This window comes from Struthio camelus, chromosome 1 (assembly GCF_040807025.1).
Source record: "Struthio camelus isolate bStrCam1 chromosome 1, bStrCam1.hap1, whole genome shotgun sequence".
NCBI classification, from domain to species: Eukaryota; Metazoa; Chordata; class Aves; order Struthioniformes; family Struthionidae; genus Struthio; species Struthio camelus.
Window position 1 is genome coordinate 63,472,048 of NC_090942.1, and position 27,503 is coordinate 63,499,550.

Genomic DNA, 27,503 nt, shown 5'->3' on the forward strand with positions numbered 1-27,503 from the left:
ACCATATTAAATTGAATCCTTACTCCTTTTTGTCTAATAAAAGGCCAATATTAACTGAGGAAACCTCCTCTTTTTGGATTCATTGAGGGTCTCTATTCTGCAAAAGGGCTTTCCGAATAAAAAGCTTATCGTTTTGTTTTGTTTTTTTTCTTTAAATCAACAGTGAAAAGAATAATTCACTTATTTTAAGCATAGTGTATTGGCAAGTTAGTCACTGGAGACCACACAATTTTATTAGGTGGGAAGAATCCTAAGAGGAGGACACAAAGTAACAATTCTGTCTTTCGTTATCATCTGAAACGTTCAAAGTCAAATTACTTTTTATGTGAAGTTGCCTAAATCTTTAGCATAGAGCATGCATTAATTAAAGACTTATCTATTTTCTATTTCATCTATACGTTGCAATGTCAGAAGGTAAAATATATCTGACATATGCTTAGTCTACTCATCTGTTAACTCATCCTCCAAAATCTAAGTTTTAACATTCAGTAAAAGATAGATTATCAATTTTATTAAGATCTGAACAGATCATTCTTGCCACAGAGTAAGGTTTTTAAAAATAAGTAGGCTTATTCCATCTTTTAAGAATCATTATGCTAATCTCTAGATGTTAAAACTGCAAAGAAAAATCTTCGAAGAGAGCTTAATCATTTTAAGAACTTTTCAATCTTATTGGAGCAGCACCTCACTTTGGCCCTACAAATGGGCAGCAACTGTAGAACATACCACTATATTTTATCACCACACATAGTCGAAAAGCCAAGTCTCAGCAGACAAAGCTTCTTTAGCATTTTATGTATAAGCACATGTTGTATGTTCTTATATAAACAACTAGTAATTTTAGTTTTTATATGAATTTTTTATTCAAATCTTTTGATTTTAGAATGTGGAAATTGCTCCTATGTGCTCATACACTTGTGCTGGCACATCTCTAAAGCTATTGCCATCCAAAAACCGAAGTTCTCATACTAAAGACTTGTCAAGAAAATACAAACAGAACATTAACTCCTACAGAGAGTAATCTGCAAGTCCTGCACAATGGCTTTGAGGGGTTTATACTGGGTCCTCAGCCACAGTGAGGTACTACTTGTTCAAAGATAATTCAAGGGTCAACAATTTAAATGACTTCATTACTGTAGAATAAAGGAAAGGAAGGATGACCAACTTGAATTCAGCATGACACATCAGCTTGTAATTTAGTAAACTGTTTCCACTTCCGGTACATCAAGTCTGACAATCAAAAAGAAACTAAATCCATATGACTGTGCTGAGCAGGCAAGGTTGGTAACTAAAGGTAACACTTGATTTTGGAAACTCAAAAGGACAGAGATTAATTGTAGGCAAAAAAAGAAATGCTGGAAAGAGTAATCAAATTAACCATTTGAAGGCACATGGATGAAAACATGAACAATATTCCACATGGATTTGTCAACAACAAATCAAGTCAACCTGAGTAATTTCCTATTCTGATAGGGTTATATCTTTTTAATAGTGAAAAGCAATAGATATACTTCTAGACTTCAGTAAGGTTTTCATTTTCATTCAACACACACTAGTAAAATAATGGTCTATACAGGGGAAAATAATATTTGCTGAGTATAAAACAAGTTAGAGAAAACATACTAAATATCAATGGTTCACTGACAAACTGGAGCGATGCAAAAGGCAAGGTTAAGAACTGTCCTGGGTGAGTCACTATTTAACCCCCAGAAGCAGTCTTCTAGCTTGGATAAGAATAAATCTATTTAGAAAGGAGAGAGAGATTTCAGTATGAAGACCACTTACAGAAAAAGAAAAAGCTATCACTGAAGGCTAACATGCATTTGGGGGGAGGGGGAGGAATAGATAATGGTCTAAAATAGTTCATGCAAAGTAGGTAGCTGCCTGAGCAGTAAAACTAGGAAAAGAGTATATGTATATCAGTCAGACTAAAAGCGGTACCAGATACTTTTGACTCAGCTCTATTTGCAAACTTTCTGATCAAAGCAGATTCACAGCAAGATGGCTTAAACTTCCATGAAGTTCTGAAACAAGAGGCCCAAACCTAGCAGTCAGGAAAACAGCAAACAATAGTGAGAAGGCAAACAAGTAGCAAGTCTTACAAGGCCTACTTGCATTAGATTTCTTTCAAAACTAAGAGATTAAAAAAAATCCTTTGCTTGAAACTTCCTGCATTCTTAAGCAGCTGTGAAGATTCTCTGTTAGTAACCACACCTTCAACAAGTGCATCCAAGATAAAAATCACTAGAAGAGATTCTATACATGGTATATCTTGGTTCTTCTGCTATACAATTTCTTCCTTTTGAAATACATAAATTTATCTGCAGTTCCTCCAAATGAAATTCTGAAACTCCTTTTAAAATAACAAACAGCATAAAAAATTTGAAAGTGTTCCCAGCAGTGAAACTTCTGCTTGTAACACAAACAAATGCAACATTTCATTCCATAAAGACAGAGACTATAATTCAACTGGGGATTGAAATGGCCATCCTCGATCTTGAACAGAAATTCAAGAAAAGTCTCCCAGTCTGGGAACTGACTCATCCTCATCCTCTCCCTCCACACTCACCTGCCACATACGCAGAAGGCGGCTCCAAGTTCCCTAAGTATTTAGGACTGTGCTCCTGCACAAGCCCAGAGCTATTCCATCACAAGCAGCATGTGTCTGTATCATGCTAAATCAATTTATCCATTCTAGGTGACTACCGATTCAGCAGGGAGGAACAATGAATCAACACTAGACAGGAATATTAATTTTCTATATAGTCAACAATAAAGAGTGTTAACTGCCTCTCTTATGCCCTATGAACTGCTGTTCAGAAGTTTTTTCCATTAACAGTACAAAGAATCTACACTTCCAGCACCTGCTTGGGCTTCTGTTTTTTTTGGGGGGTGGGGGGAGGCGGGAGGCAAGCTGACACTGAAATACTTATGTTAGGTATTTAAGATAGATAGTCTATGTAGTGAGCTGCTAAGATAGTGAAAGAAACAGCGTCTACATTCAGGGCCTTGGATCTCAAATGAACAAATGCAAGTGATACAGTTGATCCTCAAGAACGCACTGAGATTTCAGATACAGTTCATCCTCATCACTTCCCACTGTCAAGCTGTAGCCAGCTTGCCAAACGTGCTTGCTAGATCCGATTTACATTCTGCTTTGAAGGGAGAGAACTGGATACTCTCAACACCATATAGCAAAACTAGAATTCTTTTTCACAGATTAAGTGGAAAGTAGGAAGTGCTGTTTTTAGGCACTAAATTCTCTCTGGTATTCTTTTTGACATACACTTTGCATTTGTATTACTGTTAAACAAATCAATGAAGAATACCAGCCTACTCATATCTGTCCAAGACTACAAGAAAAAAGATTATGAAAAAAAACCATGCCTGAGAAATTAAAACAGATTCAGCTAAATGCTTAACAAAGTGCCTAAAGTATACTGTTAAAATGCATCATTCATTAAAATAAGCACCAGAGATTTCATTTTTTAATATCTGAACTATTTAGTTCCTTATCAAGGAAAGAAAATGCCATTTTGTTGCTTAAAACTACCCAAGCGTTTTGCTTGTCCTCAGGATACATGTCTCATGCACACAGCTTCAAGCTCTCACGTTCTCTAAGGCTAACAAAGACAGTCTACTTTATCTCCTCTGCTGTTAGACAGTCACACAAATGAACAAGCGCATTATGAAAGGTCTGGTTTTGTTTTTAAGTCAATCTTCCAAGTCTCAAAACATGCAACTCTCAGTTAAACTGATAGGTAGCTTTTAAGTGTGCTTGAATAGGACTGAACTACAACTATCTGTATAAAATCTGAGACCCAAATTAAAAACAAAACAATACAAAAAAACCTAACAGAAGTGCCACGTTTTAAATCCGGAACAAGTCTGCTACTGGGGAAATTATCACTGATTACATATTTTTGTGCTTTTCTATTTAATAAAAATGATTTACAGTTCTTTCAATACTCCCTCTTGCCTTGTGAAGTATTTCTGCTCTGTTAATACTAAATAATTCTGGCTTTCCATACAAGATATACCCATTCACTTATTGCTCAACAGCCAACACTGCACTTCAAGGTCAGACATGAAAATTAAAGTAGTAACCACGCTAAGTAAAACTGCTATAACTGTTTTGCAACCCATTTCCAGAAGAAAGTCAAATGAGCAGAAGACATCCCAGGTATATTAAATATCACCACCTAGATTTTATTTACTTATACATACCACATCAGATTTCAGATGCCAATAGTTTATATTTCATGGTAACAAGATTCCATGTAGAAGAAAGAAGAGTTTGTTAAAATAACTGATTGCTCTGTAATCAGCACTATTATATAAATAAAAAGTCAATTTTATAAACAATGCAAAAGTGTCGATGCTAGAATATTAGTAGTAGTGTGATTATAAATAATTTTACTTTTTCTTTTACTAAAACTCAAAACTTTCAAGCCAAAAAAACGCAGACATCTTATTAGACTTAGGATTCCCAGAGGCATTGTGAAGAGACATGCACAATTTATTATAAATCTGCAGGAGTACAAACATTATCTGCTGCTCTGAACAAGTAAAAAAGCCAAATACACTCCCTCCTACAGTCTGCAATAACTAGTTCGTTATTCCTCATGACTTTACAGAAATATTATGCTACTAACTTCTTAGTGGTTTAATTGGGAGATTTTCTACTAGTTATCACTAGAGCCACATCAGATCTTCAACAGTCATAACAATTAACAGCCAGTTAAAGCAGCACCAGAGGCTACTGGAGGGAGTATCATATGTTTGCCTTGTTCTTATCTTCTTCTACTGTTTATAGAAACAGTAGATGGCTACATAGACACTGCAGTCCACTGCAGATGGACTTTTGAATTGATCCAGGTCAGTCATTCCCATTTTAATTATTCTGTATGCAAAATGAAACAGAAGCATTTGAGAGCAATATCATGTATTTGTGACATATGCTGCATACCTGTGGTTACTACTCCAAATAAGCAAGAGATCTCCTCACAGATAGAACTACTGGGTGGATAGCATGTTCCTCAACTCCTAATTCATACACCAACATACAGATAGAAAAGTTTGCTGCCAGTGGCAGGTCCAGATCAGTCCTCCTCCTGATTTGGCCAGGCTGAGCCAAATAATCAATCTGATGCCTCTGTGTACAGACAAATGTGCAGAGAACATTGCAGAAAAGTGCCAGGTAGGCTGCTAGCCAGTCTCCAGGGCACAGATATTCAGTGAAATAGAAGGTAGGAAGGTACTCTTTGTTTGTTTTAAAAGGCAATATTGCTTACTTCCCTCATTTTCCCCTTTTCCAGGGTTCTTTCTGTTCTATACTCCCTTGTTACTCCTTTATTTGCACTTGCAACAATGGAAGGAAACTCCATGAAGACTGTGCTTTTAGGCATTAACAGCTACGATTACATACAGGTAATTAAGATCAAGAAGTGACAGGTGTACTTTTGAATTATGCCTGAATCTAAATAGCTGGACTGGCACTCCAACATATAAATTGGAACTTTCATTTTTCAGGATTGTAATGGATATAAAGACAAAATGTATACTTGCTGTCTGAGACTACCATTGATGTCTAGATTACTAAATGTTAGTCTAGTTTTCTCCTTCAAACCACATCAGCAGTAGGTGCTAGTGAAGACCATAAGACAACAAGTACAAAAAAGAACCAATGCAAGAAATTGTTATACAAATAGAAAAAACATTTTGTGTCCAGTGTATGAAAGCACAGAGAAAAAGCAGGAGATGTAAAAGCAAAGAGAGAAGTAAAGAAGCAAGGCTGACATCTGCTTTTTCTGCTTAGTCAGTTTCTTGGTCAATTTCCTAGCAGTTTGCCCTAACGAGCAGGATGCTTGGTCTTGATTCTTCTGTGCGCTAATTCTAAAGGTTGAAAGAAACATGAATTTTGGGGACTGAAACCAGCTCAGAGGCACACAATCACTGGATAGGTGGTTTGCATCACTGACATTAAGAGATTAGCTAGCTTTGAACTTGCCCCATTTGCTTTCCAGATGAAATAAAAAAGCACGTTATGCAGAAACGCCTACATTTCCTCCTACAGGATAATAGGTAAGACTTCAGAGCCTTTTTTAAGGAAAAGTTGAAGTTTCATTTTCTTTCTACATTCTTAGCAAACATATCTGACTATATTATATCTGTGGCTGGGTAACATTCCACTTCCACAAAGAAAACGTTGACCAATATAACTACTTGGGTGTTAATAAGGATTTCTAGGAGATGAGCTTTTTGTATAAGGTAACCTGACATAATGGACACAGAAATACAAATTAATGACTTCAGCTCTAACACAGTAGTAGTCCAAGCTATTGTGACATTTCAAGTTTGTCAACTCTTCAGTAAATCCATTTTGCTTAAGAACTACGATGGATTAAGATTTACACCTTTACAATAGTCCTACTTAAGTAAATTATTCTCTCAAATTGCCTTAAATGGAAATAAAGCTTTATAAAGAACACAAATGGGCATTGCTGTTCCCTGTGAACTTTGCTATATTGATCCATCAAAAGGAACTACTAATCTGTACTGTTCTAAAAACATACAAATTATCCATGCTAAAGAAATGTTTAAGTAGTTCTAAACAATATATGGGATTAGAAGGATTATACGAAAGGTTACTCTTTAATATGAGTCATTTAAAGAGTGAACTCATCAGCCATTGAAGTAGTTTCCATTCACTCCGTAAAATATATAAAGCGAGCACAGACATACAGCATGTTAATTTACAGCTGAAGCTCTCAAAATTTGAAAACTGCTTAGCTTTTACGCAAACATTAAGTAACTAAGAATGTGTAGCTCATCATATATGTTAATACTCTCTCTTTCTCTTTTTTCTCAAGGTTTTCTAATCTCACTGTCAAAATCCCTGCAAAAGGTAGAAGATGAAAATATGTTGCTAAACACATTCCGGCTAGGAAGAACCCTTCGAAGTGGGGATAGAACACAGTATAGAGGAGCTACACCTTTGCTCAAACATTACAAGACTGAAGACAGTAGCTTTTTGGATGAAGAGGAAGACAGAACCCCAAAGTTCTTTGTGAGTTTTCAGTTTTACATGCTTGGCTTCATTGTAAAAAAAGGAAATTCTCTTTTTAGCCCTTTAGAAGACAAATGCAAGAATTGAAAGCAATAACCTGGCAAATATATACAAAATTCATTTCAGTATAATATATTCAGGGATGAAATTTTCAACTACAACTATCTAATCTCAAGATTTTAAATAAGTAACATGGGCAGTTGAAGAAAAGAAATCAGATCTTAACCAGAACTATAGGTAGTCAAAACTTGTGAGGGGAAGAAGGTCTGTGTTTGTGTTTGTTTCTGCATGTCACTACATGCAGTAACAGGTTTTCAACTTCACCAAATACAGGAGATGCATATTATATTAACAGGTACTTTACTGTAAAACCATTTTAGCCAAAGATGTAATGCAGGGCATCGCTTACTTTCAAATGATTATGTTCAATCCCAATACTTTCATTGGGAATTTAAAAAGTTAATACAACTGACAAAAATTTGTAAAGACAAACTGCTACTCTTGTTTTCCTTAAAATAGGACATAGGTTCCAAACATGATTTCCTGAACCATGGTATGGCAATCAACTTAGGTACAAAGCAGCTACCTTATCTTGCACTGAAGGGAGCCATGGCTTTTCCAGCTGACACTGAAATTCAGAATATTGAATCTGCACAGGAAAGAAGAAACACTGAGGATGAAGAAAATTCAGCTAAATTCCCTATAGGAAGAAGAGATTTTGACAGTAAGTATACTTTCATTCTTACAAGAATAAAATCATTTGTATGTAAAGTGTAATGAAATATCTATACAGCCATTTGATGAAGGTTCTTTTAGAAACTACATGTCATATTTAGGAGTTGCCAGGGCTGATGAAATGCTGTATTTTCAGTTTACATGTAATTTTTTTTTTTCTTTTCTTCAATTAACGGTATTAATGCAATAAGGAATTCTAGAGGCAATAAGGAATTCTAGTTCTTTTACAATTTAAACTTTCAGAATTTTTTTCATTTAGAGCTCCGGTGCATGTTGGGAAGAGTCTATCGACCTTGTTGGCAAATCTGAAAACTACCGGTCTACACCACCTTCTTTGAAGATCGAACATTTCATTTTGAATTTAACAGAACTTGAAGTTACTGTGTTTTAGTATTGCTATAAACATTTACAAATCTACAAATACTTCCACATTGTAATGTGGAGAGAAACATGATTCATTGCCAAAAAATAACTTAGCTGTCATTACTAATGATGTATTATTATGAAAATAAAAGACATCTGCATAATCCAGATTTGTAAATATTTGTCTAATTATACACAAGCAACTCTCACTTATTTGAGTATTAAGGTATTGAGTATTCATGAATTTCACCTTTTTCTTGCAAAACTACAACTTCTGAAACAGTCAACCGTGTATTTGAGAATAAAAACAATTTATAGTCGAAAAAAGTGAGTTAATTTTGCCTGACCAGCAATCAATTTATTCTTGTTTGCAGTTCTGCTGCTTTTTCCTGCCCCAACTTTGCTGTCCAATTTCTTCTGTGGATTGTTTGAAACCTTAGGTCTTTTGGCATTTTTTGGCAGAGGTAGCTCGCTTTCCTTATCACAGATTATTTTGTCATCACTCAAATTCATCTGTTCATTCCTGGAGTTTTTGTTTCTCGGTTGACAACTCAGTTTTCCCATTTCTGTTTCATTTCTATTCCGGTGAACATTTTCAGAAATAGTTCCAAGCGCTGGTATGTCAAGACACGAATTCATACCTTCTGTCATGTAAAAACATCAAAAAATATATGGGAAGAAATAAAAAGTTACCTAGGATTGTTTGTCTATTTTCTATCATAGGACAGTCACGTGATTTTTATCACAACTAGTGCTTTGTAAATAAAACAAAATTACTCTAGGTCATTACAGTTACGTGTGCTATTTGTTGATCAGCTAATCAGTGTACTGTTATTTTAGAGTAACATTGCTCAGAAACATATAATACCAAATAACTTACAGAAATGGATTTTTAACCATAAGATGTTGGAAAAGTTGCTTAAATTAAGTTATATACGATACAGTGGATATAAGTAAAACAAATAATTTTTTTTGAATGACAAAAAATGAGTTTTACTTAACTTTTGTAGAAGAAAAAGCTTTACGTATGCAAAGTTTTTTTTTACCTTATGATAGCATCAATACACCTTTCAAAAGGAATTATTTTCAAAACATTCACATTAAAATTATAACGTAAAGACATTTAACTGATCATAAGATATACAGTGCAATAAAACGCCTGTTCTTTTCTTGAAAAACATTTATATTTGAGTTTTACTAATATTTACTTAGATAACATCTGAAATGTTAGCTATGACATTCACTTACTCAGTCCTAGTACAGCTTACCTGTGAGACATTCATCTTTTAAAAGCTGCTTTGGTGCAGGATGCATGCTACTTTTGAAGAAGTGCTGACACTTCCTTTCACTCAACCCATCTTTATATGTACATGCAAACTGGGATTTGATTGAAGGTTGCTTCATCTGCAAGTAGTGATTGATATTAGCTTTAATTATTTGTAAGAGTAAAAACAGAATGTCTGTCAGATTAGTGAAATAGTAAGTTTCCTTTCATTTGTCTCATGTTTATAAATCACCTAAAATACCAGAAAAATATATATGATCACATCAAGTATTTAAATAAATTGTTCATACATTTACAAAGGATAAAGGCCTGCTAGAAATAATTAAGGAAACATTCTAAAATAAATTTTTAAATATTTTTTCATCTCTTGTAGAAAGTTGCATAAAAATTTTTAAAGTTGCATCCACCTAAGATTTTCTGTCAAAGTTATCTCCCTCTTTTGATAGACCATAGACCCTATCATTTTGAACAGCTGTCATAGCTGCTACAATTATCATATTTCTACAGGCCATCATCTTTGAAGTGTCTGATCATAAATGCCAACTATATAAGTCTCCCAATCCAATCAACGTATACACAGAAGAAATCATAATATCAATGCTGAAAAGAAATGATAAATAGTATAAATTAAGTTCAGTTTAACTTATGTTATAGCTTATGTTATGATTCAGTTTAACTGAAGTATAAAAATATTATTTTGGCACTCTCTGGTAAATTTTGGATTTCCCAATTGTTCCAGAAATAAAGCCAGTTCCATACTGAATACAAAGGTCAGGAGAAAAATTCTCTACATGTACTGTTCAAACTCCACATTTTTCAAAGCATATCCATATAGCCTAAGTTACTAGGAATGAAGAACACTACTGTATCTGGTTCTGCATATGCTTATCTCCACCTGCTAGTCTCTGAAGCAAGAAACCTAGTCCCATCCCACAGCTCAAACAAAATGCGTGGCTCAACTCCAAAAATTAAATTAAAGTTATATTACAGCTTTATATCCATAGTTCCTGGAATCAATGGTTCCAGGTCAAATTTCCACAGTTTACACTTAAGTTACAGTTTCTCCAACTACTACATCATCTTAGAATTTGAGGGTCAAGCTTTATCTTTTCTCACCAATTTATCACAAATACAGCAGACTGCACGAAGTAAATTCTGCCCTCTGTTCCACTTGAAGGTCTAAGTTACATAAAAGAGATTGAGAGGTATAGTGTAGAGTAGAATACCATATTTTAGACTTTCTAGGTCATAACTCTATTAAATGTCACAAGTGAATTCATTTTCCTTGTATTAGTACTCAGTTCAGCTCAAACTTAAAAGAAAATGTAAGAAATGTTGTCATTAGAGAAATATTGCTTTTTAAATATACAAAGCGACTAAATTCGTGGAATATGAGAATCATTACCACTTTTCAGATTAAAAAGTTTGCCGTATACAAGTCTTCTTTTCTTCTTAACACAAGCATGTTTAAATATAACAGTTCAGGTTTGACCTCTAAATTTTTTTGTTCCAAATCAAAATCTCAGGTTTAGACAGAATGACAGAAGACAATACATTCCCAAAAGTCTGCTTTCAGAAGGGTCTTCACCCACCAAATTCAGTCACAGCTTATTGCACTTCCATCAGATACTGCTTTCACCCATACAAGCCAACATACTCCAGCCTTTTATCATTAAGATGCAACCTGAATATCTCTGCATGACACTGCAGTTGGCCAGTGAACAAAACCACAATCTTTGCTGAAAAAAGTTTTATTCACAAAAATGTAGTTGCTCTGACTTAACATGCCTGTCCAAACAGTCTTACTTAAAGCTCAGTATGACCTTCAAAAATTAAAAAGGGCCAATTTTTCCAACTGTCAATCACTCCCAAACTAATTTATCTGTGCTGGGTAACAGCCTGAGAAAGAAAGGCACAATCCACAGAGAGAGCTAGTCAGCATTCCTCTTAACAATTCTATAGTTCTCTAAGGGTTAATCTACTATGTACTGACCATTTTTAATCGTAGAGTAAGACCATATATAGAGACATTTATTAAGTTTTGTATGCTGCAAGTTTATATCTAATCCGATTATTAACTGTGTTTATGCTCTTTTCAGAAAAATGTTTTGAAGGATAAATAAGGTATACCCAGAGAACCAGAAAAATAATTCTAATTAAGTGCAACTCAAACCTAGCTTAAATAAACTTCATCAACATCCTAGGTATACAACTACAACATGTTGAATACAAGGGCCTTTAATTTCTTTAGCTTAAGGTCACTGTAATACTAAATAAACAAGTTTTCTAATATTTTCTATGTTCCTTCAATTCTTTATCTTGATCCTTTAAAATTCACTCAATTCCTAACTATTGTTCAGCAAATGTCACACATGAAAAAAACTATGCAACAATAACTTGCACACAAATCCACCACATTCTTCATATTGCATAAGGCAAATAAACGAAAATTGGTACTGAACTGATGAAGACATGATAAACCAAGAATATCAGATCTGGGCAAGTAAGCCTGTTAGTTAACCATTCTATAACCAAAAGCAGTCAGTTGTGTTTTGGGACATTAGGATTTCTTTTCACACAGGGACACTTCACTAAGCCAGCTTGCAAAGATCAGAGTATGTGGAGTCAGAGGACAGACCTTAAGCTCAAGCACTGACAAATTTGCAGCACAACAACGAATCTGTCTTAGTTTCCACTACACTGAAGCTTGAAACATGCCTCAAAACTTAACTCTTCATTGCATCACATGCCATTTAGTCATTTACAAAACACGTGCAAAGCTATAGCTGTTAATACAGCTGTTTCAACTGATGCTAGTACTAATTTAAAGAGCAGACATGAAGGCAAAGTGCAAGACTAAGTTTGCTGAAGCAGTCAAACTTCCCAGCTGCTCTAGGAATGTATTTGTTACTAAGACAATTATATTACATTGAATGAGTTAACAATAAGAAAATCTAAATAGTCTGAAGGCAGAAAAAGAACACAAACTCAGTACTGAATTAAAAAGTCAAATTTCTCTGTATTGCTTTTAAAGAAAAAAGAAAAACTTAAAGTGCGATTGAAGCACACATAATGAAGTCTGTCAACAACTTGAAATAGCTCTTAAACATCAGTATCCTGAACCACTGATTTGAGTGGCTCACCACCAACATCCCAATGACCCACAGCTCTGTGAAAGGGAAAAGATGTTGGGAGCCCGACCTGCGAATCAAATAGTTGCATATAAGTAGTGTAAAACAGTCAGGCTTACGGCCTGTCTCCTCCTCACAAGAGGGTCATTGCTATTATTCCTATGTGAAGAAGTTTCTTCCCCATTTCAGACAAAGGAGTTCACTGCTACCACTCTCCAGCCAGGAGAAAGTACAATAACATAAAAGACATCCTGTGTTTCAGTGCATGTAGGTCAATTAGTGGTCCTAGATTAAGTAGCACATTCTCCCCGCCTTGCTTTTTTTTTTTTTTTAAATCTAAAAAGGTTTCAGTTGCTTGAGATGTGACTATAAAACATTTTCATCTGTATGAAATATTAATGGTGCATGCTCTATTTATTTCTAAAAGTGAGCTGATAATCTTTTCCAGATCTCCCTTCCAGCACGTACATATAGACAGTACAGCCAACATTTAGTCAGTAAGAACATTCAGATTGGGTTTTTATACACTGGAATGGCATCACAGAATTTGAAAATCTGTGTCAGTAACAAATATATTTTTATTTTCTAACCAAATAATTAGAGTACAATTTGAAGAGGGAAAATGAGATTAAAAGGAATAGAAAGTTTCTCTTCTCCACCTTTACCCTTGCTCTTTCAGATAAAATAGGAGAGGTAAGCTGAAAGATTTTTTAAAAAGGAAAGAGAGCATGGAGGAAGAGAAGGAAAACAGTAAGTGGTAAATGTCACTGCCTGATCAGAGTATCACGTTATTCAAACACAAAAAATATTCTGGCTAATAGCTCAGGTAATAGTAACCTTTTACTGTACCAAACCTATAACAGTTTTTAGCATGACATTGTACCACCCTTCCTATATCCTAAATTAACCTAGTACTGTTTTGAGAATATTCAACCTCAAAATATCTCATTATTGGGTTTTGAGAGTATTAAAAACTCACAGCTAGAGATCCTAAGAAAGCCGGTTAGGGGTCATGTAGAACTAAAAATGATATTTTCCACGTAAGTATGGTTTATCAGTTAACTGACATTTGTAAAAAGTAATAGTCTTTCTTCAGATTTTGTGGTGAACAGCTTTCTCCCTCCCCCTTTCTCATCCAGCTAGTCATTTTTTAGCACACTACATAAACTTTGAAACTAGTAGTCAGTTTAGCGTTCTTCATAATTCTACTCCACTTTGAAATAAACATTTATTGCTACACCAGACAAGACTACCACCTGAGGAAGACTGCTTTCTTCATTACTGTGAAGTTTCTCTTCACAAGTATAGCAGTCATACAGAAAAATCTTGATAACTTCCTGCTGATACTTTTCCAACTCACAGTTTACTTGTACTGGAATCACAAATAGGCAAAACAATTCTCTCTAGCAACAGCATTTTGAGAACTAAGCAATGAAGAACAATAGCAGGGCATGAAGCTAGATATTTAGTCATTTTATATAGGCATGATCAAGTCACGTGAAAAAGGCAGACTGGAATTTTCTGCTTTGTGGACCTTTTTTCTTGGAAGAATTTCCATACACAGTAAAGTTACAATGAACTTCAAACCTGCCAAGATTTGGTAGAGATCTTCAGCCACAAATTTTTTAAAAAGTAAAACTACAGTTATGTTCCCAATTGGAGGAAAATAGTACCTCATATAGCAAAAGGCTGTCTCCAGTTATATTAAGAAAAAAAATATATACTAAACTACTGAAAAGTCCTTACAGCTGTTGCAGGACAAATGTTAACAATGCAGCACAATTTCAAAAATAACACTACATTTCAATGTATCAAAAGGCCAAAACAATCCTAAATTAAAATATAGCTATATATATTACTGTGATCATATATTGTATGCTCACAGTCTAATAGCTTTTGTTCCTTTCTTCTTTACTCCTAAATATTCTGTTTCACTCAACCCCATTAGTTCAGTTACAATATTTGACCTACAACTGAAAACTCCAATTAATCTTTTCTGGTGCAGCATCCGAAGAGATATGATAATCTTTGCTACACAACCTGTTTGTTGTCTTCAGTTGCTCTAGCACCTGATCAAAGCAGGTGATTGCAACAGCCCTCCGTCCATTCCTCTCTCATACCAATAAACAAATATTTACATGTCCCATTGAAATTAAAAAAAAAAAAAGTAGTCACATAATGGGGTACCTACCCATTTCAAAACAACAGAAGTATGATTCAAAGTATCAGACATAAGGTTGGATTAACCTTTTTTAGAGGGGGAAAAAAAAAGTACCTTTCCTGCTCAGTTAAACTTTCTATATTTTTATAAATCAGAAAAGAGCAGAAAGGACAACTGGCAACAAATAGAGGCTTAACTTAATAGATGTTCTGTAGACCCTTCTAAATCCAAGATCCCTTCCACAAAATACCATTCACCAGAAAATGCTTCCCTATAGTTATATACAGCAAACCTGAAACATGATCCTTTTCTAATTTTTCTCTCAAAGGAAGGTGAAAGGAAATAGAGTTTCTTTTTATTAGTCTTACCTGCTTTTGCTGGAGAGGATGAAAAGGTGACTTCTTCCTCTTCAAGGGATAAAGAGCGATAGCTTTGCCTCCTAACAAATCCCTTTATAGTTGGGTGGTCTTTCTGCATATCTCTTCCAATGTTTAATGCGCAATGAAAGATGTAATATTTCTTTGTCTTTCACCCTTGCCTTGAATTTCAAAGCAGCTATGGGGCTGACATTTTCCAGAAGGTACTGCATTATTCATCATGCTTTCACTCATACTTTACTGGCTCATTAATCTGAAGTTTGTTTTGGCACAATGGAAATACCCATAGATTTATTTTATTTTTAAACACAAATTCCAATTCATAGTTACCTGTTTATTTTGTCCACTCTCTATATTTTTAAGTTAGATATTAAACACACAAGCATGACATTTTGCCCTAAGTTTAAATGTTATCAATCTTCAGTCCTCCACATAATTCCGTAGATGGGAGAGATCAGTTCCTATCATGGAAGGTGGAAGCATAATAATTTAATTTAGTGAAGTGTCCTATTCTCCTTTTACTTCATAGATTTTCCTAAATTTCTATACTCAATACATACCTCTTGATGGGATTCAGCACGGAACCAGTTATTACTACTGGGTTCCCTCCCTCCCTTTCAAATATCATTGAGAAAGAGACTTGGCTAGGACAAATTCTAATGAGAGATCGTGACTTTTTGCTACAGACGACCATCCAAACACACGTCAGAGGAAGTAGGGTAAAAAGATCCTTAGGATAATTTTATGGAACTTACATCACATAAGAAACTTCTCAGAGGAACCACTGATGCTGAAAAGAAACATCAACTCACTTCTGTCTTATTCGAAATTTATGTATGGTATCTCTTCCCAGTCAATGATATTAAGAATTGTTAAAAACAGTATACCATGCATAACAAAACCTAGAAGAGTGAATTTTGCAAGAAACCTGTACATGTTTCGAGACAGTTGTCTTAAATAAGAAGGAAGACTGGTGCGTGTAAGAAGGTGATAAACATTACTATAGCACTTGAGATCTACGGTCACAGACAAGGAATTCATTGTGCTAGCTGCTGCACATTAAAGATAAAACAAAACCAAATGATTCCTACCAAGTGACATTACAATCTAAGACAAGAAATATATGGATTCATAGAGAAAGGAACCCAAACTAGTCATTATAATGGGCATCTGTCTCAATATAAAAAGCATAAGTTTTTTTTTTGGGGGGAGGGGCGGGGGGTGGTGAAGGGCTGATTTAAAGGTACTGAAAAAAGTTTTAAAGGAGAATAATGTGTTCCGCAGATACTTCCTGTAGACATTTTCCACTATAAGAAACAGGATCAAATGGAGAAAGCTGAAAGAGCTAGTTTGAAAATTAACAAATGAACAATGAAAACTGGTATTGTAGGCTGAATGTGAGTAAGGACACATATCTCAAAGCTGCAAACCAGAAGTAATCAATGGGATTGGGACTGACTAAAACAAGTAGCTAATATCTGCTATAGCTTAAAGAAATTGATATATAAACAGAAGTGACATGTAATATCTAATCACTTGGACAATAACATTTTGTATGGCAATCTTGGTGAAGAAAAATAGGCCAGAGCTGCATCTATCAAGTCCATGAAAAATATAAGGCAGTAATCAAAGAGTAAGATTAACCTTTAACAAGTTATAGCTGAGTGGACAAACGGATTGAGGGGAATATATTTCAGTGGTGCTATGCAGCAACTGTATCATATAATATCACCTGAATACAATGGAGAAAAAAAAAGAAACAACAGATAGGACACCATCCTCAATGATCAACGTACCAAGACAGATGCAACTAGGACCTCAAATTTAACCATACCATCTCAAGATCAACAGCTGGCCATTCACAGGAAAGTATAGAAGAAATCATTAAAGATGTTAGTTTGAACTGTTCATATAAAGATAACAGCTGAATTTATGTTTGTGGATGTATTCATTCACAAAGAAGGTACAGAAAGAGAAAAGGGGAAAAAAGACAGGATCCTACAATCTTCATAGGAGAAAAAGAAAAAGACAGAGGAGAATTATGCAATAGACTGTAGAGATTCCTAGGAAGGTAGAAAGACAACCAGGAAAGGACAAAATCATGGAAGTTAAAGACAGTCAACATTTCAAGAAGAAAAGTAGGGTTTTCTGTGAGAGTGGAGGTCAAAGATGAATATTTAGAGTACTAGCTCTGAGTTTCAGTTAGAAAACATTCATTTGTTAATCAACAAGAGCAATTTTAGTGGAAGCAAGACTAAAGTGTGTTTGGGAACCCCAGAAGAATAACTCCAGACTAACAGGAACATGCTATGCTTTCATTTAGATTGCAATGTTTGGCTTAGACACAAGAAAGAGAACTAAAGACTACGTGAAACATTCAGACACCATATCCTGGGCAAGGGGACTTTCTATGCTGACACATCATTGAAGACAATTTACAGTCCAAAGACAATTTCAGTCTAAACTGTATGATTTTTCTTTTTACTTTTTAATATGAAAAAACATCTTGAGATATTGGCCTCAATTCCATGCTGTACTTTGTCTCTCTGGTACAACAGGGTGCACTGGAAGAAAGCCATGAAGAAAAGTGATGATTACGAGAGGCAGTTCAGCAGCCTTAATATTGCTCTAAGATGCATCAGATAAACTGAAAGCGCTCTTGGAGCTGTGTAACACATTAATCACACACAACTCACCATTCCCTTTGCTAAAGCAGAGGAAGAGTCAGCCACCTCAGATTTAATCTACAAAAGATAACTTTAAATATGCTTTACAGTCTTCTAAGATGCCAAAGAAAGTTTAGAAGGGCCAACAGGAGACTTTAGGCCTGTTTCTTGTTCACTCTGAATTTTGGTTTTCAAAACATGTCATTGTATTAGGCACCAGATGAGCATCAAAATCAGTTTTAGAAGTTGTTTGAAAGACCTCAAAAATTATCATCTTAAACAAAAAAAAACACCCCCCAAAAACTCAAAAACACTCACAAAACCCCCTAGATGTATCATTCTACTTTGCTACAGCCCCGTTCTGTTCTAACAATCATGGTGAAACAAGGCTAGGATGAGAGCGCCACAGAAGACAACAGACTCTCGTACTGTGTTAACAGGGCACATAGGAGTCACAGTACCCTTATTAGAGTCCAGGCCTACTAAAACAGCACAGGAAAGTGCCACCATGAATCCTGGCATATAGTATAGTTCCTGCTCCTGAAGTAGGACTCATTCAATTACTTAAACCCTTTAACAAGGACTACCATCTATGCAGAAATTCTCTATGGAAGGTAATCTCATTTTTGATTAGCAAAAAGGTATTTTTCGAAAAGAGCAAAAATGGTTTCATATAATGAATCAGCCTCAAGATTCGTATTTTTGATAGTCTGTGCCACAAACCTAATTCTTACTCACCTTTTTAAGTTTCCAGAAAAGGTCTCAAATGTGACAGATAAGTACTTACACATAATAAATTTTTTGCACTTTGATATTAACATAGTTTTCTTATCCAAATAGAGGCTTTGTAATTGGATTCATAAACAGCGGTCTACTCCAATGTACTATACAGTGTATCACATTTATGCTATTTGATAAATATAGCTGCAATTTAAATATGCTGTTTATAGCAAAACTAATATCATGAAGGTCATTTGTCAGCTCCCATCTTTTCACAATTTGCATATTAGTTTTAAGTTACATTTTGCTCCAGTGCTTTTAACCATTAACTCCCATCATAACATTAATGAAACTGGAGTATATTTTAAAAAATATTCTGAAAATAATGATTCATTTTAATTTAATTAATAATTCATTTTAATTCCCTTTAATGACTTTCTACTTCTCAAACACATATGTTAAAATTCCCTTCACTTTCAGTGGCAGAAAGACTTTTCATTATGCTGTTCTAGGATTAACTGTGACAGCTTATAACACCTCTGTTCTTTTCCTTATATATTAATCCTTATATATTAATCATATTTGTGTTTTTAATTTGTTGTCAGAACTAAATTTGCAAAAACTAAATAGCCACTTTTACGTAGCTCTCTGTTGAAATGCTGTGGAAGATATGACCACATCTCTTTCTGCAGTCCCAACACAATACTGAAATTTATCTGTTTAAAAAAAAAAAAACTTACGTAAAACATAGTACAAAAGACTACAATTTTCAGGAATATTAAAGGTATTCTTTTAAAGAGTGTCAGTTACAATCCCTACATGCTACTGCAATGTTCTATTTCATCTAGAAAGGTATAAGGGTCTGCATTAGCATGCTTTATTTTATGAAAAGATGGGGACTGACAAATGGCCTTCATGATAGTAATTTTGCTCACTGAGAAATGTTATGGAAATTTCTTAGGAGTGTTACAAAAAAACCACCTGGAAAAAAGATATTAAAAATGTCATTACTGCACTTTAAGAATGCCATTGTTATCTGAACTTTTGGTGAAGGTTGGGGGCAGCCTTGGCTGCAGTGACCATGAGATGGTGGAGTTCAGGATCCTACGAGGAAGAAGCAGGGCAATGAGTAGGATTGCGACCCTGGACTTCAGGAGAGCTAACTTTGGCCTCTTCAGGGACCTGCTTAGGGGAATCTCATGGGGTAGGGCCCTAGAAGGAAGAGGGGTCCAAGAGAGCTGGTTAATATTCAAGCATCACCTCCTCCAGGCTCAAGATCGGTGCATCCCTCTGAGGAAGAAGTTGAGCAAAGCGGGCAGGAGACCTGCATGGATGAGCAAGGAACTCCTGGCCAAACTCCAACAGAAGAAGAAAGTGTACAGAATGTGGAAAAGGGGACAGAGGCCACTTGGGAGGAATACAGGGACATTGTCAGAGCATGCAGGGATGCGACAAGGAAGGCTAAGGCCCAGTTGGAATTAAATCTGGCAAGGGATGTCAAGGACAACAAGAAGGGCTTCTTCAACTACATCAATAGCAAAAGGAAGACTAGAGAAAACGTGGGCCCACTGCTGAATGGGGCGGGTGCCCTGGTGACGAAGGATATAGGAAAGGCAGAGCTATTGAATGCTGCCTTTGCTTCAGTCTTCACTGCTAAGGCCAGTCCTCAGGAATTCCAGACCTTGGGGACAAGAGAGGAAGGCTGGAGAAAGGAAGACTCTCCCTTGGTGGAGGAGGATCAGGTTAGAGATCCTTTGTCCAAACTTGACATCCATAAATCCATGGGCCCCGATGGGATGCACCCCCGAGTGCTGAGGGAGCTGGCAGATGTTATCGCTAGGCCACTCTCCGTCATCCTTGCAAGGTCCTGGAGATCAGGAGAGGTGCCTGAGGACTGGAAGAAAGCCACTGTCACTCCAGTCTTCAAAAAGGGCAGGAAGGAGGAGCCAGGAAACTACAGGCCTGTCAGCCTCACCTCCATCCCTGGAAAGGTGATGGAACAGCTCCTCCTGAAGGTCATCACTAAGCATGTGGAGGACAAGAAGGTGATCCGGAGTAGTCAGCATGAATTCACCAAAGGGAAATCATGCCTGACCAACCTGATAGCCTTCTCTGATGGAATGACTGGCTGGGTAGATGAGGGGAGAGCAGTGGATGTTGTCTCCCTGGACCTCAAGGCTTTTGACACTGTCTCCCATCACATCCTCGTAGGTAAGCTCGGGAAGTGGTGGATGGATGAGTGGTGGATGGATGAGTGGTGGATGGATGAGTGGTGGATGGATGAGTGGTGGATGGATGAGTGGTGGATGGATGAGTGGTGGATGGATGAGTGGTGGATGGATGAGTGGTGGATGGATGAGTGGTGGATGGATGAGTGGTGGATGGATGAGTGGTGGATGGATGAGTGGTGGATGGATGAGTGGTGGATGGATGAGTGGTGGATGGATGAGTGGTGGATGGATGAGTGGTGGATGGATGAGTGGTGGATGGATGAGTGGTGGATGGATGAGTGGTGGATGGATGAGTGGTGGATGGATGAGTGGACAGTGAAGTGGATGGAGATGGCCGAGCTCAGAGGGTTGTGGTGAATGGCGCAGAGTCAAGTTGGAGGCCTGTGGCTAGTGGTGTCCCCCAGGGGTCAGTCCTGGGTTCCGCATTGTTTAACATCAGTGACTTGGATGAAGGGATAGACTGCCTCCTCCGTAAGTTTGCTGATGATACTAAACTGGGAGGAGTGGCTGACACTCCAGAAGGCTGTGCTGCCATTCAGAGGGGCCTGGACAGGCTGGAGAGGTGGGTGGAGAGGAACCTCCTGAAGTTCAACAAGGGCAAGTGCAAGGTCCTGCACCTGGGGAGAAATAACCCCATGCAGCAGGACAGGTTGGGGGTTGACCTGCTGGAAAGCAGCTCAGCAGAGAAGGACCTGGGAGTGCTCATGGACAGCAAGTTAAAAATGAGACAGCAGTGTGCCCTTGTGGCCAAGAAGGCCAATGGTCTCCTGGGGTGCATGAGGAAGAGTGTTGCCAGCAGGTGGAGGGAGGTGATCCTGCCCCTCTCCTCTGCCCTGGGGAGGCCTCACCTGGAGTACTGTGTCCAGTTCTGGGCTCCCCAGTCCAAGAGAGACATGGCACTCCTGGAGAGAGTCCAGCGGAGGGCTACCAAGATGATGAGGGGACTGGAGCGTCTCTCCTATGAGGAAATGCTGAGGGAGTTGGGCCTGTTCAGCCTGGAGAAGAGAAGACTGAGAGGTGATCTCATCAATGTGTACAAGTATCTGAAGGGGGGTCCTGAGAGGATGAGGCCAGCCTCTTCTCCATGGTGCCCAGCGACAGGACGAGAGGCAATGGGCAGAAACTGACCCACAGGAAGTTCCATCTGAAGCTGAGAAAAAACTTCTTCACTGTGAGGGTGACAGCATTGGAACAGGTTGCCCAGAGGGGTAGTGGAGTCTCCTTCGCTGGAGATATTCAAAACCCGTCTGGATGTGATCCTGGGCAATATGCTCTAGGTGACCCTGCTTGAACAGGGAGGTTGGACTAGATGATCTCCAGAGGTCCCTTCCAACCTAAACGATTCTGTGATTCTGTGAACTGAAATTAGATGCCTGTATTCAGGGCTTGGATTTTTTTTGTTCGTTTTTTTGTTTCTTTACTTTCATGTAAGTTCAGTTTCATTTTTACAGTCTTGAAATACACACATTGTTATAGATTAACTCATTGTCTCCTTTAAGATACTTCATTAGTAAATACTTCTGAGTAAATTGAAAGCCTTTTTTCCGGGGTATTACATTCTAACTCATGTCAATGAGTTAGATCAATCATATGGTTAATCACAACTACACTTTTAGGCAAGTAGTTGAGAATTTTAGCACTATTATTTCAGTATATTCATAAACACATACCCATTTCCATTCAGTACCTTAATTTTTTTTTCATCCATAGATTCCTGAATACGCTGTCTATGAGGTTTTGGAGATGATCCCCTGGATTGTAATGGAGATCTATATTAAAAGGAAGTAAGAAGTAATTAAACCATGTAAATGCAATTAGTTAAGAAAAATAATGGCCATATCAGGTTCCTCAGAAACAGGAAGGAAAGGAAGCCAAGCATCTTCTCTCTCCAGCCTTACTTTTTCCTCTTCTCCTCAGTAACCACATGTACTTTGACAACTGAGGACAGCATAATGAAATTGGACTTAACAGTTTCAATTACTGGTATCATTTTACAGTTGACGTTTACAATATTGTAGCTGCGCACACAGTGTTATTCTTTGCAATGCTGGTGGTGAGTTACCAAGTCACCATTCTACCTCCACTCCCTTGAATAGCATCTGGCTGACATAGAATAATTTTCCTCCTATTTACATACTTTTCAATAGAAGCATTCATACAACCAACTGAATGGTTCCACTCTCCTGTATTTCAGCATGTGAATAGTTGCATACATTGATTAAGAAGTTTGATGAATATAAAAGGGCTTTTTTGCTCTTGAAATAAAAAGATCTAATCTGTTTCTGTAAATAACAACTTTCCAGTTTATCCTCACAGTAGGCCAGTGTGCATATGAACACAACTGCTTCATTTCAAAAGAAACTTTGTAGGTGCCTCACTAAAGTTTGTTCTTTATTTTATTTATTTCTGTTTTTCTGTGGTGCAAAATTTCTGTAGCACCTTACAAATTTTGCCATTTAAATTGAAAAAATACGTAACTTCTTCAGTTTAACATGCTCCCTTCTGTTTTGTTTTTCTGTTTCATGAGTCCTCTTTGAAACCTGTAATAACAGAATCCTCTATATCCCATTTTTCCAATATCTGATTTAATCTAAAAGTTTATTAAGACATATAAGACATAAGAGTTAAAAACAAGTAAGAAATTTTCTGCTAAATTTTAGAAGAAATGCTCTAATTTAACCTCAATCTCCATCTGAAAAGTAACGCCTCTCTCAAAATGACCAGATCCTAGACAAAATTGCCCACAAACTTTAAATATATCTTGGGATCCTTCAGTAAGAAGTCTCTAGAGATGACAAATAGTATTGTGAAAATTCACAAAACACTAAAGTAACTGCCACGTGATCAAAAACCATAAAACAATAACTACCATGTAATGTGATCAATCATCTGATATACAGAATCTTAAATTAGCCAAAAGAATTTGAAAACCACAGTGAAGTTTACTGCCAAACATACTTCCATTTATCCAGTAAACTGTTCCAGACTTATTATTAATAATATAGATTGGCAAAAGATGGAAAGCATTGCAGATCAAGTATTTGAGAGAGAAGCATTAACAAAAAAAAGTGCTGCACCTCAGAGGTGCCTGTTATGTCATGGAAAAACAAAGTGACACCTCAAATACTATTCTACAGAATATTAAGACGTTCAGCACTTCTAAAGCACTTCTAATTGGAGCCTCAGAGTAAGCCTCCTATAGAAATGTAGAATATTAAAATATTTGAAAAATTAAGAAAAGAAAGAAATTTGCAAGTTTAATACATTTCATCTCAGTTTTTGCAAAGTTTTTTTTTTTTTTATTTCCCCTAAAACAATTATTTAGGACCATAAACTCAAAACTTCAAATAAATTACTTCTAAATTGATATTTTTAGTTGCAATCACACAAATGATATTAAAAATTTGATATACTAGAAAATAAAAATTAACCACTATACTATAAGTAGTATGGAACCCCTAAGTTCTTCTACTCTGGAGGTCCTCCATCTTTCAGTTTAGGACCCATACACAGAGGTGATAAAGTTCTTAAAAACAAGAGTAATTTACTGTTGCACAGTGGCTTAGGTGCCTTAGTCATCTATATTGCTAAAGGCCTTATATCTGCAACCCTCTTGCCTGCTCTCCACTCACAGCTCTGTATCTTTTCACCCAAGCTGCTGGGGCAGTGTTTTCAGAGATGCTGTGGCAGTATTTTCTCCTGTTGCTCTCACCTCTTCTTCCCCACTTTTCACGTGCTCTAGCTGTACCTAGAAAAACAACTGGTCATGCAGCCCCTGCCCTGATCAAAGCATGCTCCAGTCAGCACTAATGGCACAGTAAACAGAAAGAACTAGCAGCAGGTTTGAGCAGGTCCTGAGGAAAACCTGTATAGTTACTCTGAGAGAAGTATTACTGGGGAACCAACTACTGCAGTGCAGAGGATGCCCAGGAGAGGACGCTTGTCTGGTTGCAACCCTGGTTGCTTCTCTTCCCAACTGGTCCCAGGAAGAGCTCTCCTCTTCTTCTCCCATGTCACTCTCCTCCTCTGCTCTCCTCTCTCTTCCCCTCCACTCCCACCTCCCCTCTTTCACATTAAGGGTTTGTTGGTCATTCAGTACGAGGTCCTTTCCAAAAAACAAAGCCCAAAAACCTTCCAGTACTGACCTGAAGAGTGTTAAAACAGAGGTAATTCCAAACAAAGTTAAGTTTTCATCACCATATAATAGTTCTGCTTTATTTTGGGTAGGAGGATTGGCAGCTTCTTCATCCAGAAGGACTAGCAAGACCTTTACCGTATCTCTGCCACAATATACAGTGCCATGGTTTATGGAATGTAATTTTGGCTGAAAAGAAATAAAATTAAACGGAATGTAAAACAGGAAAAGTCAATAAGCCAGACTAATAGCTCACCTCCAGAAGCAACCCATACCAGGAGAAAGTGCAAGAATCCCCTCCTCCCCTTTCTCAGTAAACATTTATGGAGTAACTTGCTCATAGAGAAGTTTCTTCCTCATCTCAAGCAATTAAGAGTTTAGATCATTGCCAGCTGGAGGCATAAATTCATTGCCAGCTGGAGGCATACATTGAAAAGCAAGTCACACAGATAAATATTCAAATCTGTGATGAAACCATGCAGCAGAAATTAATGTATTATTTCCTCACAACAAACTTGAGTGCTGTGGGGCACACAAGCTCATTTTGGTGAAGTCCAGTTCCTCTAATTGAATCTGCAAAAACAACTGGTTAAAAGGGAGATTTCCACCAAGATTTGACAAGAGAGGTACTTGGCACAATCACCCCAAGGTTGGAATAGAATGAATTCCTCACGATTTTCCACAAGAATAAAGAAGTCCTTAAAGAAAATAACCACCCACATCTGGAAATGCTCAATGCTACAGTGAGCAGTACAGATGAAGAACTTCATAGCCACTATGGGACTGCAAGAATTGCAAGTTCGCTACATTTTTCTTTAAAAGAACTAAGAGCTCTATAGAGGAATTTAGTGCTTAATATACAGTAGTAGATTCTAAGAACCACAGGCTGTCTTATTTACCCATACACAAAAATATTTAACAGCCTAAATTTGTCCGGAAGGACAAGACAAGCAACAAACGGCATTTATCTAATCAGTTAACTCCTTTTAAACATGGTCTTGAAAAGATCTAATGCTATTTTCCTCTCTATTTGATTACATCAATTAGTGTATGTAGCTTTCAAGAAACCATAGCAACATGTCAGTCAGATACTATAAGTTATAATCAATAGCTAGAAATAGCTATTACAGAAATGGTTGTTACATAGTTTAAGAGAATTGGCCTATTTCAGTACCATTTAATTTTCAAAATTTATTCTGAACCACTTCAGTCATTACATCGCCACATCATAGACTTTTATAAAAATGTCATGTGTGTCATGGTAAATTTTTGTCTTAACGAAAAAAAGGAAAAAAGAAATATGGCATTATCTTGACTGATTACATACAAAGCAAGAGAAGAAAAAAAGCCAACACTTTAGAACATAACATTCCCTCCTAACTGCCAAGAGGTGACCTTCAGAAACCTCACATATTGCTACAACCATAGCTTGGTATGCTAATCATTAAGTAAAACCCTATTGTCCAAGGCACTATAAGAACTTTGGATAAAATAACAATCCTTGCCACAAAAAGGTTGCTGCTTAAACTAAAACTCCTGGTTCAAAATATTTTTTCAGGAAAGTTGTTGATTAGTTTAAGGGTAGTGAGCAGTGAGCTACTCCAGACTATTCTGGTCAATTCCAGAAACACTAACTAGATTTCATTTACAATAATAAGTTTCTCAGGAAGAAACTAATCACAATTCCTATTAGTCATTCATGCACGCTTCACCAAAAAGCAGTCTCTCTCTTTCATAAAAAAATTATTTTTTCTAGAGCTGTAGATTCCTACGAGATAGATACTTGCAGGAAAACTGAGCAATGGTGGAAGAAAGGAATCAGAAAAAAAGGAAATATTTTTCCAAAAAAAGACTATTTTCAGGTACATTTTATGGGGAAGCAGCCTTTCCAGCAGCTAGTGGAAGCATCATTTTCAGCTGTATAATTAAGATCAAATTTTAAATTTGCACTTAAAGAAGTGATTCAAAAATATAACACCCTGCCAAAAACATAACTTACTCTGAGTACACAATGATTTTTCTGAAAAATTCCAGCATCAGGGTTTAGTGTTTTCTTTCTTCTTTTAAGAAAAAAAAAAAAAGAAAAAAGTTCTACACAAAACTCAGCATGGAGCATTAGATCTTTGCTGTCCTATGGGATTTTAACAGAACAATACAGATGCTCCAAATATCCCATATAGCTCAAATTCATTCTTAAAAACCTACAGAAAAAAAAATTTTGAAAATCATTAAGGGCAACCTATCTCTCTGTATGCTGTACAGAAAGCTCCAACATCTGAAATTTGATGTGTCTAACATTTATCTATATTCTGTCTTTGAGTGAGCATTAGCAATCTCAAGCCAACCAGCACATCAGTCACATCTGGACTGTAAACATGTCTGATGGCACTCAGTTACATCCACACTGTGGCAAGTATGGTGAGTATGGACATCCTATTATGAGTACAGTCAGAAGGATGAGCTTAATGTGCATCATGCTCAAGTTTCCTCAAAGAACTACTACAGTACAATCCAGCCATCCACCAGCAGATGAGATGCTCCAACAATGAATGCACTTAAGAATAAAATCAGGAAAACTTCAACATAGAACTACAGATTTACATAAATATAATTAAGTTCATAGGCTGCCT

At 36.7% G+C, this 27,503-nt stretch overlaps 2 protein-coding genes across 3 annotated transcripts in view; one reads left to right on the plus strand and one right to left on the minus strand.

Moving 5' to 3' along the window:
• The first annotated feature begins 6,820 nt into the window (after window positions 1-6,820).
• Window positions 6,821-8,333, plus strand: PMCH (pro-melanin concentrating hormone). Its single transcript, XM_009679981.2, has 3 exons — window positions 6,821-7,069; window positions 7,589-7,793; window positions 8,064-8,333. The coding sequence occupies exons 1-3, from the start codon at window positions 6,821-6,823 to the stop codon at window positions 8,111-8,113; spliced, it is 504 nt and encodes a 167-aa protein (XP_009678276.1). The 3' UTR covers window positions 8,114-8,333.
• Window positions 7,971-27,503, minus strand: part of PARPBP (PARP1 binding protein) — a 54,551-nt gene continuing 35,018 nt past the window's right edge. The window contains exons 8-11 of one of the 2 annotated variants that reach the window (XM_068944588.1): window positions 24,884-25,062; window positions 22,426-22,507; window positions 9,436-9,571; window positions 7,971-8,811 (exon numbers count right to left, since the gene is read on the minus strand). In XM_068944588.1, coding sequence (XP_068800689.1) covers window positions 8,480-8,811; window positions 9,436-9,571; window positions 22,426-22,507; window positions 24,884-25,062 — 729 coding nt within the window. In that variant the 3' untranslated portion in view covers window positions 7,971-8,479. The remainder of the gene's footprint in view (window positions 8,812-9,435; window positions 9,572-22,425; window positions 22,508-24,883; window positions 25,063-27,503) is intronic. The other variant, XM_068944599.1, reaches the window with a different exon arrangement.

Bases quoted from the DNA above. Each gene is read 5' to 3' on its own strand.
- PMCH (XM_009679981.2), top strand. From the start codon at position 6,821: ATGTGTAGCTCATCATATATGTTAATACTCTCTCTTTCTCTTTTTTCT. The intron at 7,070-7,588 runs GTGAGTTTTCAG...TCCTTAAAATAG, and splicing joins ACAGAACCCCAAAGTTCTTT to GACATAGGTTCCAAACATGA. The intron at 7,794-8,063 runs GTAAGTATACTT...TTTTTCATTTAG, and splicing joins AGGAAGAAGAGATTTTGACA to AGCTCCGGTGCATGTTGGGA.